At 66.4% G+C, this 14024-nt stretch overlaps 2 protein-coding genes across 2 annotated transcripts in view; one reads left to right on the top strand and one right to left on the bottom strand.

The window, feature by feature from the left end:
• Window positions 1-118: 118 nt before the first annotated feature.
• On the top strand, window positions 119-8951 carry NAT8L (N-acetyltransferase 8 like). Its single transcript, XM_067734867.1, has 3 exons — window positions 119-589; window positions 1922-2086; window positions 4144-8951. Exons 1-3 carry the CDS (start codon window positions 214-216, stop codon window positions 4509-4511), a joined length of 909 nt encoding a protein of 302 aa, XP_067590968.1. The 5' UTR covers window positions 119-213; the 3' UTR covers window positions 4512-8951.
• A 1637-nt stretch (window positions 8952-10588) lies between these two features.
• The window catches only part of POLN (DNA polymerase nu), a 171642-nt gene continuing 168206 nt past the window's right edge, over window positions 10589-14024 (bottom strand). The window contains exons 25-26 of the mRNA XM_067734870.1: window positions 11988-12049; window positions 10589-10915 (exon numbers count right to left, since the gene is read on the bottom strand). Of these exons, the coding sequence (XP_067590971.1) occupies window positions 10736-10915; window positions 11988-12049 (242 nt within the window). The 3' untranslated portion in view covers window positions 10589-10735. The remainder of the gene's footprint in view (window positions 10916-11987; window positions 12050-14024) is intronic.

The raw sequence follows: 14024 nt of genomic DNA on the forward strand, positions 1-14024 counted from the left end.
TAAATACTTCTCCAAAATGCGGCGTAGCTCCCTGCGCGCGCCCCGGCCGCCCGCCGCCTCCGCCCCGCGCTCCTGAACAGCCGCCGCCGCCGCCGCCGCCGCCGCTGCCGCCGCCGCCGCGGGTCCGAGGGCGCCGCGCCCTTGCCCTGGGCCCGGGCTGAGCCCGCTCGCAGCCCGGCCCGCGTCCCTGCGCTGCGCCGCCCGGCCGGGTGCATGCATTGTGGGCCTCCCGACATGGTCTGCGAGACGAAGATCGTGGCCGCCGAGGACCATGAGGCGCTGCCGGGGGCCAAGAAGGACGCGCTGCTCGCCGCCGCCGGCGCCATGTGGCCCCCGCTGCCCGCCGCTCCTGGGCCGGCCGCCGCCCCCGCCGCGCCCCCGCCCGCGCCGGGCCCCCAGCCCCTCGGCGGCGCGGGGGGCGCGGAGCCTCCGGAGGGGCGCGGCGTGTACATCCGCGAGATCCGTGCGGCGGAGCAGGAGGCGGCGCGCCGCATCTTCTACGACGGCATCATGGAGCGCATCCCCAACACGGCCTTCCGCGGCCTGCGGCACCACCCGCGCACGCAGCTGTTCTACGCCCTGCTGGCCGGTCAGTGCGCGGGGACCCCGCGGGGAAGGCGGGGTCGGGGCCGCGGCCGGCCGGGCGCACCCCCGCCTGCCGCAGTCTGCGCCCGCCCGGCCCTCTGGGGACGCGCGCGGGACTTCCTCCGGCCCGCTCGCCCCCGCCTCGGGCCCGGGCCTCGTCCTGGGACGGAAGCGGACCCCCGCCCCCCGCCTCGTACGCGCGCGGACACGCACCCGCGCGTTCTGCGGAGGCCCGGGGCGAGGTGGCCCCCCAGCGCTGGGGCCGGCCCGGGCTCGCGGCCAAGGCGCGCCGGGCTGGGGCGTGGGAACCAATGCGGGCCGGGTACAGGGGCTGCGGGCGGGGAACTGGGGTCTCCACCTGCGTCCCCTTCCTGGTCATCCCGGTGGGGGCGGGGTGACGGCAGGTAGCGCCCGCTGCCGAGGCCCAGCGCCTGGCGCGTGTAACTATATATAATTCGCGGGGCGGGGGAGGCTGCCTCGGCGGCTCTGAGCGCTAATTTATGAGGGGAAGACAGCCGGCTCCCTGGGGTTCCGGGGGAGGGTGTGCGCCGAGGATGCAGAGCGAGGGGGCAGTGGGCCCTCACGGTGGGCGGCCCCGACAGGGGCCTTGGGGCTTTGCCCCTTGAGGCTCTGCCGCGGGCGGGTGGTTCTCCCCATTTCAGAGGTGAGGAGCTTGAGGCTGCGGGGTGGGACTTTCCCAAGGTCACGCAGCAGAGGCACTTTCGCTGCAGGCACGTCTGCATCCTGGTAGCCTAGGCTGGAAGCAGTTTCCCCCTGGCCCCTGTCCTCGCAGCACCCAGAGGCTGGCCCAGGGAGGGCTCTTGGCTGGGGCCCTCCTGCTGGAAGGCGGGGCCCCCACTTCCCAAGGGTGGGACGGCCTGCAGATGCCTGGCCAGGCAGCTCTTTGGCCCCCTCCGCCGCCCCGCCCCGTGTGGGCCAGACTGTGGACAGAGCCCCTTCCCCAGCTAGCGGGCCGGGGCGATGGGCAGGGGCCACCCCTCAGTAGCCCTGTCCTGGGCTGTGCCCGCCAGCTATTGAGGGCAGCCTGCCCAGAGGCCACTGCGGTGCTCAGCGTATTAAGAAATCCTATGATGTCAGGTTATAAAGGTAACGTGTCCTATGGTGAGAAGTTTGATAATAGGGAAAAGTAGGAGGAGCAGCTGCGATGTTCTTTGCTCTTCCGGAGAAAACAGGCCTGGCGCATTTGGCATGGTCTCTCTCTGCGCATGTCCCTCACTGGCTTACTTACCAGGGGCTGGTGGGCCGCTGGTCTGCGGGGCTGTCCCCACGGGCTCTGCGCCACCGACCACTCACCGGGCGCCACCTCTCCCCGCAGCGCTCTGTTTCGCCCTGACCCGCTCGCTGCTGCTGACGTGCCTGGTGCCGGCAGGGCTGCTGGGCCTGCGTTATTACTACAGCCGGAAGGTGGTCCTCGCCTACCTGGACTGCGCGCTACACACAGACATGGCCGACATCGAGCAGTATTACATGAAGCCCCCTGGTGAGTCCCGGGGGTCTCTGGACTCCTCCTCCCCCCTCCCCCCTCCTGCCCTTCCTGCTGGCAGAGCTGCCCCCAGCGCAGCAACCTCGGGGCGGGCCTGGGGCAGGGGCTGGGCATAGGTCAGCCTGGGCTGGGGCACCCCCGTGACCCGAGGCTTCTGGGTGCCCAAGGGCTCTGGCCGCAGGCTGGCAGGCGCTGGGGTTGGCAGGACCAGGCCCTCTGCCCTGAGTATGGCCGGGCTTCCGAGGGCAGGGCTCTGAGTGGCCTGAGCTGGCCCTGGGCCATGGGGTCCTGGCCCCGCTGTTTGTGCTGCCCTGGTGCTTCATGGGGGGAAGGGGGTCTTTCTCACCTCTCTCCGGTCCCATTCGGCTGCCTTGTTGGATCCTGGGCCGGCCTGGAATGCTAGGGCCCTGTGTGGCAGAGGGCCATATGGTGGGGAGAAGGCAGAGAGCACGCTGGGGCAATGAGGACCCTAGGAGAACAGGGGTCCCACTTCTGGTCTCTGGGCCACTTAGTAAGCCCAGGGTCTCGCCCCGACCCTGGCCTTCTGTAGAGGGAGGGGCTGGGACCTGGTCTGCAGCCATTCTTTACTCTCCAGGCTGGCCTTGAGGCAGGGTGGGTCCTGGGAGGCAGGGTCCTGCTTTTCTCCATGCCTGGAGCTGGGGCATGAGGGCCTTCCAGGTGCAGGAAGGTCCCTGAGGAGAGGGACAGAGTGCGCCTGGTTGGTTAGGGTCTAGCAGCATCCTGGTGGGTGCCAGGGAAGAGCAGTGGGGACAAGAGAGGCGAGGCGTCCTGGAGCAGCGGTGACATGCTCTGGCCCGGCCAGCTCCTGCGCGCTGGTGGCTGGTCCTTTCCCCGCCCCGAGGCTGCCTGGCTGGCCTTGGGCACCTTTGGCTCTCCTTGACCCTTTCCCAAGCCCAAACAAAGCATCTTATCAGCCTCCATGGAGCTCTGGCTTCAGCCTGGCTCCCCCCAGGACGGGAGGGGACAGAAGCGTGAGACCCACCTGGCACCAAAGCCCAGGCCGCAGGAGCAGAAGAGGGGTTGGGGCCCAGCGTGGCCCTGCCCTCATTGGAGTGCAGTGTCCTTGGGTGTGAGATGGGGGGCTGGGCCCTGCTCGCCCCTCCTGAGATGTCTGGTGGGTGTGCAGGAAGATCCCGCAGGGGCAGAGAGGCTGGACAGCGGCTGGTGGGGCCGTGCTGGACTCGTGGGAGCTGCTCCCACAACGGGGGAACCAAGGCCTGGGGAGGCACGAGGCTCCCAGGACTGTGCTGACCTCTGACCTGGGCCCGGGCAGGTGGGGAGAGCCTGAAATCCCGGACAGTGGGCAGGTCAGCCAGTGGAGGGGGCGGTCAGCTCCTTCCTGAGCTCGGGCCACGTGCCCGGTCTCAGTCTTGGGGTCTGACGGTGAAGGAGACAGGAGACTGCCCGGCAGAGTTGACGGGCTGCTGGGGGCCGCGTTGGCAGATGTGGTAGTGGGGGACCCCCAGGCGTAGGGCGGTGAAGAGTTCTTCCGGGCGGGGGTCCGGGGAAGGAGCGTTAGCGGGGGAGGGTTTGGCCACTGCAGGAGGGAGGCTGGGGCGGGGGCCTGGGGGGTGGCTGGCGGGAGGACACGGCAGTGGAGGCTGGCGTGGCAGTGGAGGCTGGCGTGGCCGTGGGTAGGGCGTGTGCAGGCTGGGCTCCTCGGAACAGGCACTGTCCCCTGGCCTTGCCTCCTGTAGCCCCTGGGCCCTGGGCCCCCAGAGGAGATGGCTCTCCCCGTGGCCTGTGCCCTGCAGGCCCCTCCCCTCTGGTCTTCACTCCTCTGTCCCTGTTGCTCCCTCATCTCCCTGAGGTCTTCCCCCTCCTCCTCCTGCCCTGCGTGGGTCCGCGATTGGTCTGGGCCGGGGGTGGGGACGGCTGGCCTGAGCACAGGGCTGGCTGCCCAGCCTCAGGCCCAGGGTCAGGGAGGCTCCAGGGCTGCTGCGGGCAGCAGGCAGATTGGGCCTGGCTCCCTCTGCCGGGGTGGCTGTGTCATGCAGTAGTGCCAGTGGCCCTGACCGCCCCGTTCCCCGCAGGCTCCTGCTTCTGGGTGGCCGTGTTGGATGGCAACGTGGTGGGCATCGTGGCAGCGCGGGCCCACGCGGCGGACAACACGGTGGAGCTGCTACGCATGTCGGTGGACTCACGCTTCCGTGGCAAGGGCATCGCCAAGGCGCTGGGCCGTAAGGTGCTGGAGTTCGCCCTGGTGCACAACTACTCTGCGGTAGTGTTAGGCACGACAGCCGTCAAGGTGGCCGCCCACAAGCTCTACGAGTCGCTGGGCTTCAGGCACATGGGCTCAAGTGACCGCTACGTGATGCCTGGCATGACCCTCTCGCTGGCCGAGCGCCTCTTCTTCCAGGTCCGCTACCACCGCTACCGCCTGCAGCTGCGCGAGGAGTGACCGCCACCCACCTGCCCGCTGCCCCGCCCACCGCTCCGTCCGCCTGTGCCCTCCTGCCCGCCGCCCGGGCCGCTTTCAGACGCTCACCTTGGCGTTTGTGTTGGGTTTTTCCTTTTTCGGCACCACACGGTTCTTTGGCTGGTTCTTGGGGGGGTGCGGGGCCGTTGCTCATCCGTGACACTTGGGGAGGTGGGTTGTTCCCAGCCACGCCCCTTGCCCTCCCCAGTCTGCTGGGGCCGCATCCTGAAGAGTGACAGCGTGGACCACCGCGAGCCCACGCGGCTGCCCGGCCCTGGCGCGAGGGGCCCCTTCCAGCCCACCCCCGGGGTGGGGGCGGGCCCAGCCTTGCCCACCAAGCACAGAGCCTCTGTAGTGAGGCCCCCGCCCGGCAGACCCCTGGCCGCCAGCCAGGCGGTGGCTCAGCCGTCAGTCCCTAGCAGGTGTGGCCTGCTGCACCGGCCGGCCACTGCCCCACGGGGCGCCGAGCTGGCTGCGGGCCCGCTTTGCTCTGTGCATGCTGAGGCTGTGGCCTGGCTGCAGCATGCCGCATGCCCACAGCCTCCCGCCCCCTGCCCTGCCTGGACTGGACCCAGACTGGTGAGCGCCCCCAGCCCCAGCCCAGCCTCTTGGGAGGCCTGACTGTCCACCTTGCCCCTTGCTTCACCCAGTTCAGCTTTGCTTTGACATCGGATCACCTGTCTTTCCTTTCGGTACCTGCCCCTCCTCCACCCGGGCTTTGCCGATGGGTGGCATTGCCCAGGTGTGGTTCCCATGGCACATGTTGTACAGCCGTGGTCAGGGCCCTTCAGGAGAGCAGGGTAGGAGGCAGTCATGGGGTCATCTCTCCCCCAGTGCCAACTTGATCCCGGTGGCCTCCCCCAGACCTCCCTGAGGACCTCCTGCCTTGCGGCTGACGGGCTCTGTCCTGTGAATCTTACCGACCCAGGCTGCTGCCTGCACCACCGAGCCCGCAGCTTCTCCCAGCCTGAAGCCGACCTATTTTTTAATAAGTTATTTAGACAGAATAGCACTCTGCATGACTTTAATTCTTGGGACAAAACGGTAGTTTATACCTTCACACACACACACACACACACACACACACACCTGTGTGGTCTAGAATGCACTATTTCTGGCCCAGTTGGGTGGGGGTGGGTGGCCGGGTGGGTGGAGGGTTTCAGTTTGGAATCTGGAGGGAGACCCTGACTTCACATAATTTCCCCCAAAGAGCATTCCTGCTTTGTGAGGAGGCTCCGGGCTACCCCTGTCGAGCTCTCGTGTTGCAGGACGGAGGGCAGGATGGGAGCAAGTTCCTGGCAGCCTCCCAGTGCAGGAGTTCACTGTGGGCTCTGGGAGACCTGTGCCTCCACCCTCTCCTTCTTGAGGTCTCAGGCAGCGGCCTTTGGGTGCGGGGGTGGCCCAGAGGGGGAGAGGAAGGCGGTGGTTGGCAGTGCCCGCACATCCAGCTGTAAGCCCGGACCTCGCCTGGTGGCAGGAGGGCAGAGATGCCCGCCAAGACCCCCTTATTTGGGGATTTGGGGGAGGGGAAGTGGCAGGCGTCCTGGGCCACTGAGCTGGGCCCCACGCGCGGGACCGTGGAGGGAGCATTCTTAAAGAGGCGCTTTGGAAGTAAGCAGATGGACGGAACAAGCCTAGTTTCCTGAGGGGCCTTTTGTGCTGTCAGCACCTGAGACACTCGCAGAACACTGTACAGACCCCGTGCTCCCCTGTACATTCCCCCTGGTGGCGCCCGGTCCCCGCTCGGGGGTGGCGATTTTGTAGACTGTACAGAAATCGGCACCTATTTTCTTGCAGCTCTCAGATTTTGTTAATCCGGATTATACAGACAGACGTAAAGTGTTTTAGCAAAACGGAAAACAAACAGTTGTGCCTTTTTCCTCTTTCTGTTTGCTTCGGTGTCGGCTTGGGGTGGCCTTAGTTGGCGTGGGGCAAGTTGGGGCTGCAGCTGACCTGAGGCCTGGCCGGGTGGGAAGGGCAGGCGGGGGCCCGTGACGTCCGCGTGGTGGGTCGTGTCTTGTCAGGTGTCAGGCGGTGGCACTGGGACGCTGCCAGCTTCCTCTGATCCTGTGCCTTTGGGCCTCCCGTCCCTGGGGCGGGGCCCGTGGGTGGGGCCGCCGGAGCCCCCGGGCTGCCCACGTCTGCTGGCATCGACTGAAGTGCCTCTCTGGTGATGCTTCTGGCAGTGGTGTGCCCCCTCCCGTCCTGCTGGTGTCTGTCGATGCTGCGTCCTCCCCGCGCCCCAGTCGGTGGCCCGGAGGCTGGTGCGTGCTGGCTGGGCTCTTGACCTTTCCTTATGCCCTCTTGCTGCTGCCAGGAGAGATGCCAGGAGGGGTGTGGCAGGGTGGCCATGTGTCCGGAACTCTGCTGTCCAGCTGCTGCCTGGCCCCTGAGGTGGGCAGAGGCACCTATGTGCCCCAGGCTGGGTGCTTGCTGAGCCCAGGTCAGGACCCTTGCCCGGCCGGCGTGCGGCTCCCGGGCTCCTGGGGAGCACGGGGGGCAGGTCTCCCGTCCTCCCCCAGCCTGGGAGCTGACTGCTCCACAAACATGCACTGAGATGTGAATTTTATACCTTTGTAGAAATTCTGATGTTACTACTTCTACCTCTGTGAAGCGTCCTCCTGGGGTCCTGCCCAGTGATGCGTCTGAGCAGCTTCTCTGCACTGGGCGGCCCTGGGCCCCCTCCCCTCCCTGCTGGCTCCTGGGCCTTCCCAGACTGGAAAGCCAGCCCTGGGCCCGGCACCCGTGCTCAGGGGTCGGGCTTCCAGGGCTTCTGTTGTCTGTGTCTGGAGCGGAAAGCGGGAGGCAGAGCGCTCAGGATGTCTGCGTTAGATGAGCCTGGAACACAGGCCCGATGGGCACGTCCAGGCAGTGGGATCCAGGGCAGCTGAAGGCTCCAGCACCTCTGGATGGCCCAGTGCCACCAGGGTCCTGGCATGTGGCTGGCAGGCCATCCCAGGGGTAGCTCCCCCTGCCCAGGTATGGGCTCTTCAGACAGCTGGCCCCCGACGGTGGGCAGCCAGGGTGGGTGGTGTGCGTGTGTTGAGGCCAGCCAGGTGGCCCGGCCCCAGGAAGGGCCGTGGCAGCGTCTCCCACCTGGTACCTCCATCGTGTCCGGCCTGGCCTGCCCCTGCTGCCCTTGGGTGGAGCGGGGGAGGGACGGGGGGCAGAAGGCTTGGGCTGGGAGGCCACACGGTCCTGGGGCGGCCCCCACCCTGCTCTGTGTGTCCTTTCTCAGGTGGCCCCTCTGGCATCGGGCAAGTGCTTGGGAGGCTCTCTGGGCCACAGGGCCTGGCTCTGGCCTCTGGGAGGCATGTTGACACTTGTGGGTGTGGGTCTTTGCCCGTCCTTGGGTGCTGGGCACACCGCTGGGGCCGCCTTCCTGTCAGTGTCTGGGGGATGGCTGGACAGTGGCCCCAGGCCTTGGGAGCCTGCTGCCTTTCCCTGGCCATGTCCTCCGTGTTCCTGCTGCTCCTGTGTCTGTTTGAAGCCGCTTCTGTGAATCATTTTGGCCACAGGCTGTGTACCTGTGCTGGTGGCCCTCTGGCCGAGGCTTTTGGGTTCGAGTTCTGGGCTGGGTGTGGGGCAGATCCTGGACTGTGTTTGCTCCATGGTGCCAAGGACAGGCTCTCAGTGATGGCGTGAGGTCCACTGACAAGTGGGCTGCCCGGGGTCAGGGAGGGGAGCCCCAAGCTAACTGTTGTTGGATGTGGTTTTTTAACAGCAATAATTAGCCGTTTTGGAGAAGGGGTGTGCCTGTGTGTGCGCATGTGTGCCTGTGGGTACGCGCACACGTGTGTGCCTCTGCGTGTGTGCGTGTGTGCGTGTGCAGGGAGGGAGCCTGGGGGCCGAGGGCCTGCTCTGGCTGGGAAGGGGCAGCCGGGAGGTGCTCGTGGTGCGGCTGGCCTGAGGCCTCGTTCGTGCTCCTTCTTCGGACCCAGCGGACCTTGAATCTAGCGCTCCTTCCTCCCTGGCCAGGGGTGCCGGACGGCCTGTGTGAAGGGGGTGACCAGGATGAGCTTTTGCCCAGCTCTCTGGCCGTGTGGGGAGGGTGGCAAGGGCAGTGACACTCAGCCAGACTGGCCGAGATCAGATCTGTTGGACCACGGCTGCCGTGGACGCGGTGTCCTTGGGCAGGCAGAGCCCAGAACGTGTCATGGTGGCTGGTTTCACTTACTGTGTTTACCGTTTGTGAGCCCAGGACTGACGCGTCTGTCCTGACATCCCAGGATGTACCAAACAGCCCCCGAGAGGGCCCGGAGGGGCCGTGCACTGCGTCCAGAGGAGACAGGCTGCAGGGCTGGGGAGAGGGTCCCAGGCTTCCTGTGCGTGTGTGAGCGACGGGAGGGGCCGGGAGCAGTGTCCCTCCGCCTGCCCAGCCCCCAATGCTGCTGTTTTTCAATAAAACCGGAGTTGATGGAACCGGGCTCCATGCTTTCTTGAAGTGTCGTCTGCGCAACGCTGGGCCAGGAAGGGCTGCTTTCCTGGAGATGCTGGGCCCCTCCTCCTGGAGGCTGGAGCAGGTGCCTGGGTGACCTGTGGGCTGAGAGGCCCCCGTTTTTGTGTCAGCAGCCCCCGCCGGGCTCTCCTGCAGGCCTGGGGGTCTGCCTGTCTGTCTGACGCCTCCTTGGAGCAGGTCGGCTCTGAGGGATGCCATGAGGTGTGGGACCCCCAGTGTCTGTAAGGAAGGGAGGGTGATGGGATGGGGGTGTCAGGCTGGAGAGCAGGGCACGGGGGTGGGGCAGGGACGTTGGGGCTCAGGGTGGACATACACCCAGCCGTGTCCAAAGGCTCCTGCAGCCCACCCAGCATGGACGGCTCTCCACAGCAGGCCTTCCCCTGGCTGCGCTCTCCTGCCCTGGCCCGGCTTCTGGGTGGGAGGGAACGTCCTCGCAGGGTCCATCCACCCCCCAGCCCCGAGGGTGTCAGGCGTGTTCCCTTCTCGCGGGTCCGACTGGGACGCTCTGGGACGTGCCCACCCCACGTGGCTTCCCCCCACAAGGCACACGGCGGTCCGCGCTGGCCCAGAGATGTCAGCTCCCAAGGATGGTCGTTTGCTTGAGTGAGATGCTCCTTGTGAAGCCCGGCAGTGGTCTTGCTTCTGAGGTGACAGAGCATGAAGACAGGCTGCCACTCAGACATACGGACACACAACAGAGGCAGTGGCGTGGAGGGCCCTGGCAGCTCTCCAGGTTCTGGAATGTTCTATCACATGGCGGTCAGGCCTGGCCATCTGGACGCTGCACAGCCCATGAGACCAGTGACGAGATCTTGAAGCCATGAGAAGAACGGGCCTGGGCATGATAAACTGTGACGATCCACGTCACTCAGAAAAGATGATGCCATGTCCCGTGGGCTCTAGTTGCCATTAAACAGGAGCAGAGTCCACAGCCGGTGGGGGGGTGGGGACCCGTGCCCACTCCTGGAGCTGCATCTGGGCCCTGTCAACATGCTCGCCCTGCCCTGGGTAGGCGCTGCACCCACTTGGAGGGTGGCATGTGGAGCCTGGACCCAGACCAGGGTCTGGGAATGGGGCCCCGGGATGAGACAGGCGGCTGGGCAGTGGTGCGGGGCAGGGTCGGGGGGAGCCCAGCTGCAGTCCTGCTGGGACACCTGTCCCAGTGAGGTGACCTTCCCCTGCCTCAGTGTCCCCACCATGCCGGGGGTGGCACCTCTGTCACAGGCTGCTGCTGTGAGGCTCCAGGGGTGCACGGGCCATGCCCTCCCTCGGCCCTGGGGGTCTGTGAGAACCAGCTCGCGTGGACACCTGGCCGGCGAGCACCTGTGCATGGGCCCCTCTGGCCCTCAGGAGGGCGGTCAGGCTGTGATCTCTGGCCAGTACGTCACTGCCCCGGCCCTGGAGGCCCTGGGAGCTAGGCTGCTGGCAGCTCCTGGGCACCCGCGAGGTGGTGAGCAGCTGTCAGCCTGGGGCAACCTAGGGCTGGGCCACTCCTGCCTGGGGTGCTTGCCCTGGCTGTGCCCAAGCGGCCGAGGGCTGCACACATGGCGTATCCCACCCAAGGGAAGAATTCACGCGGACAGGGCCGAGCACATTCACAAGAGGCGTTTACTCCGGGGGGCACCCAGCTGCCCCAGCTCCAGAGGGAAGGTGGCCCTAGCCGAGTACCAAGCGCTCGACTCTGACCTTGGGAAGGCCACACAGCGGGCTGGTGGAAACCAGTTCTCTTCCCCGCTGTTGCCTGGGGCTACAGACCAAATGAAGGCGAAAAACACGTGCACGGGGGTAGGCGCTCGGGGGCCGGCGGTGGCCGGGCGGTTGCTTGGAGACTCGGCAGGACGGTGGTGGGGTCACGGGCCGGGGCCTCCTGCAGTGGTGCCAGGTGTCCCCACGAGCGGCCGACACTCAGGCTCACCTTCAGGGGCACCTGCGGGTGGCAGCCAGAGGTGAGCGCCAGACCTTCCCAGCCACCGCCCAGACCCCCACGCGGGCAGCCACTTGCCCCAAGACACACAATTAGACACGGCCACAGCAGCTCAGCTACGGACAGACGCACACTCGCACACGCTCACACGCACACACGGCACCAGGTAAACGGGCTCACCGCACACCCACCCTGTCACGATGCCTCGACCTTGTGTGAACCCCCCTCACCAGCCAGGGCCCCTGTGCAGCAAGGAGCTTGTCGGGACTGGCCAGGCAGGGGGCTCTGGCATAGGGAGGTGTGTCCTGGGGCCACCTGGGGTCCCCCAGGGGGATCAGCTGATTTCAAGAGGTGCAGAGGAGTCTGGAGAGCCCTCCTAGGGACCTGATCCTGAGAGCACCCTTGACCACGGCTCAAGAGCTCCCTCTCGACGGGAGGGGGCCGCTCACAGCTGCAGCCCCCTGCCACTTGCAGGGCTACTAGTGGGGTGAGGTGGGGCTTCTTGGGCTCCTGGGGACCTCGGGTCCCCCACGTCTCCACCTGCCACAGGAGCAAACGCCAACCACTCCAGAACACGGGAGTTCCCGTCCTTGGCTGGGCCTGTGTGGGCGCTGCTTCATGCTGCCAAGCTGCCGCCCGCAGGGCGAGGTGAGGGGTGAAGTTAACGGTGGGATGGGTGCAGGGGCCCCAGGGGCACAGAGCATGGCTGCTTCCACGGCAGGGAGGAGGGAGCGACCATGGGACGAGGGGCAAGCCATCCTTCCCTGCAGCCTTTCCAGGAGCTCCAAGGTGCTTGTTGACCCTGTGCGGCCCATGTGCAAGACTTCAAGGACTCTCACCTCCTTGTTACTCCTCCACCTTCCCCACCACCCTGGGGGAGCTTGGACCCGAAGGTCTTCCTGGTGGGGACCTGGAGCCCCTCTGAGAGCCAACAGCCAGCAGTCTGGCTGGGACTGGCTTGGCACGTCCAGGTGCACCTGGGGCAGGTGGTGGTGGCCTGGGGGGAGGGCTGATGAATTCCTCCCTCAAGCCCGGCCCTGCCCGGCCCCGCCCAGCTCCTGCCCCGCCCCCTCACCTGCAGCTGCAGCTCCACCGCCGGCACGTGCTGCAGGGCCTCCATGGTTCCCCTGACGAGGGCTGGGACAAAGGCAAGACAGAGGGGCAGCCCGAGCCTGCCTGGCAGAGCTGGCGCCAGGAGGACACCCGGGCCCCAGCCCCCAGAATCCCCGGTTCTCCCAAGTCCACAGTCATGGTCACCTGTACTGGTTGCTCTGGCAGCCACTGCGGCTCTCCCCTACTGGTCCCAACTCCCACTGGCACGTGCTTGAAGGCGCCTTAACGGGCCCCAACAGTGGGTGCCGCGAGCAGGGCCCTCGGGTCCGAAGCGTCGCTGTAGCCCCGCCCACACGCTTGTCTGCAGCTGCGGGCCCCCTGTGCCAACCCCACCCCCCCCCCCGCCCCGGGTGGCCAGGCCAGGCAATCCCGCTGGCCCGAGCAGCCCGGGCAGGACGACCTGTGCCTCCGCCGAAACCCCTGTGAAGTTTCACATGCCCGTGACGCTGCAAGGACAACTCCATGGCACTGGGGGCTGGGCCGGGAGCAGCCCGGCGGGAGGGGCTGGCTGGCTCAGTGTTCCTCAGGGTTTGCTCTAAGTTATCTGACATTTCAGTACAAAGATCGCCAAAGGAACGCCCAAGGAATGGGCAGAGGCTGCCTTGTCCTCTGTCCTCCGCGGCCCCAGGGGTCCCTGGCTGACTCGCGGGGGCACGGGGCCTGGGGTGTCTGGCGCAGGATCAGCTGCTGCCCGAAGGCCTTGCTACCCTCTCTGTGCTTGCAGAGGGACACTGGTGTGGCCGGGGAGTGGGGAGTCACTTGCTGTGGCTCCTGGGTCCGGCTGTGGGGAGGTGGGCAGGCAGCGTGGGCCCAGCCCACTCTAGGGGAGCACTGCAGAGGGCCCGGCCTCCCTGGGGAGCTGCAGGGTGTCCAGGTGCTTCTAATTGGAGGAGTCGGACCCTGACACCCCCTCACTGGGTGTGCAGACAACGCCAGGTCCTCCTGTGTATCCCCTCCGTTGTGCGACTGACTAAACGAGTGACCCCGAGTAACCACTGGGCAGAGGGGTGGTGGCAGTCGGGCAGAGCTGGCTCTCTCCCAGGCCTCTCCCTGAGGTGACCCGTGTCCCCGGCCTGCACCATATGGCCCATGAGGGCAGGGTCCCTGGGCTGGGGGCCCCAGAGCCCCATCCTGGGTCTGCCCTTTGGGCTGCCATCAGGTGTGTCCTGACCACCCAGCATTTCAGAGATGGCAGCCAGCCCCGGCCCACACCGGGTTCACCTGTCTCGTGGTCCGTGGCTGGGTCGAGACCCCAGAGCTCTCCCAGCACAGCGCCAGGTGGTGCCTCTGAGTGCTGGCCTGTGGCCGAGGCCCCTGCATCCCTCAGGGAGCCGCAGGGAGCAGAGCCTCGATGCCTGCCTGAAACAGTTAGCAGTTGCCCCCAGGATGAACGGGAACTGGACTGTTCCTAAGACGGCTCCCTCCAGATGTAGGACTTTTTCTTTCCTTTTTAACCAGCAGCTGAGCACCCGCCAATTCCATCAAATGGTTTGTTTCAGGCCCATTATTTCCAAACAGATTTCAAATGATGATGTAGGATGGGCCCCCCTGTAGAATGAGGCCCTGTGTAGGATGGAGCCCCATGTAGGATGAAGCTCTTGTAGGATGGGGCCTGGTGTAGGCTGAAGCCCCGTGTAGGCTGAAGCCCCGTGTAGGACAGGACCCTGTGTAGGATGGGGCCCTGCTATGGGTTGGTTTCCCAGCTGTAAGATGGAGGTGTGTGTAGGCTGGGGCACTGAGGACAGTGGTCTCACCACTTTTCAGGGCAGGTCTCTGCAGGTGGTGGCGGAGCTGGGGGAGGGCTTGGCCAGTTGTCACTTGGGAGCTGGCTGGGAGGCTGGTACCCAGCCCTAACGCCCAGCCCTGTACTCTCTCCACCCTCGGCCACCTCCCTCACAGGCCCTGCAGGGCCTAGAAGGACCAGGGCCCTAGGGCTCCTGCTCTCACTACAGAGGCAGAAGAGAGGCCCCCATGCCCACTGCAGTGGTAGTTGTTTAGG

This window comes from Pseudorca crassidens, chromosome 4, assembly GCF_039906515.1.
Source record: "Pseudorca crassidens isolate mPseCra1 chromosome 4, mPseCra1.hap1, whole genome shotgun sequence".
In the NCBI taxonomy this organism is placed as follows: domain Eukaryota; kingdom Metazoa; phylum Chordata; class Mammalia; order Artiodactyla; family Delphinidae; genus Pseudorca; species Pseudorca crassidens.

Excerpts from the sequence above, each read along its gene's own strand:
- NAT8L (XM_067734867.1), top strand. The coding sequence starts at position 214 with ATGCATTGTGGGCCTCCCGACATGGTCTGCGAGACGAAGATCGTGGCC. Across the intron at positions 590-1,921 it reads GTTCTACGCCCTGCTGGCCG|CGCTCTGTTTCGCCCTGACC; the intron begins GTCAGTGCGCGG and ends CTCTCCCCGCAG. Across the intron at positions 2,087-4,143 it reads GTATTACATGAAGCCCCCTG|GCTCCTGCTTCTGGGTGGCC; the intron begins GTGAGTCCCGGG and ends CGTTCCCCGCAG.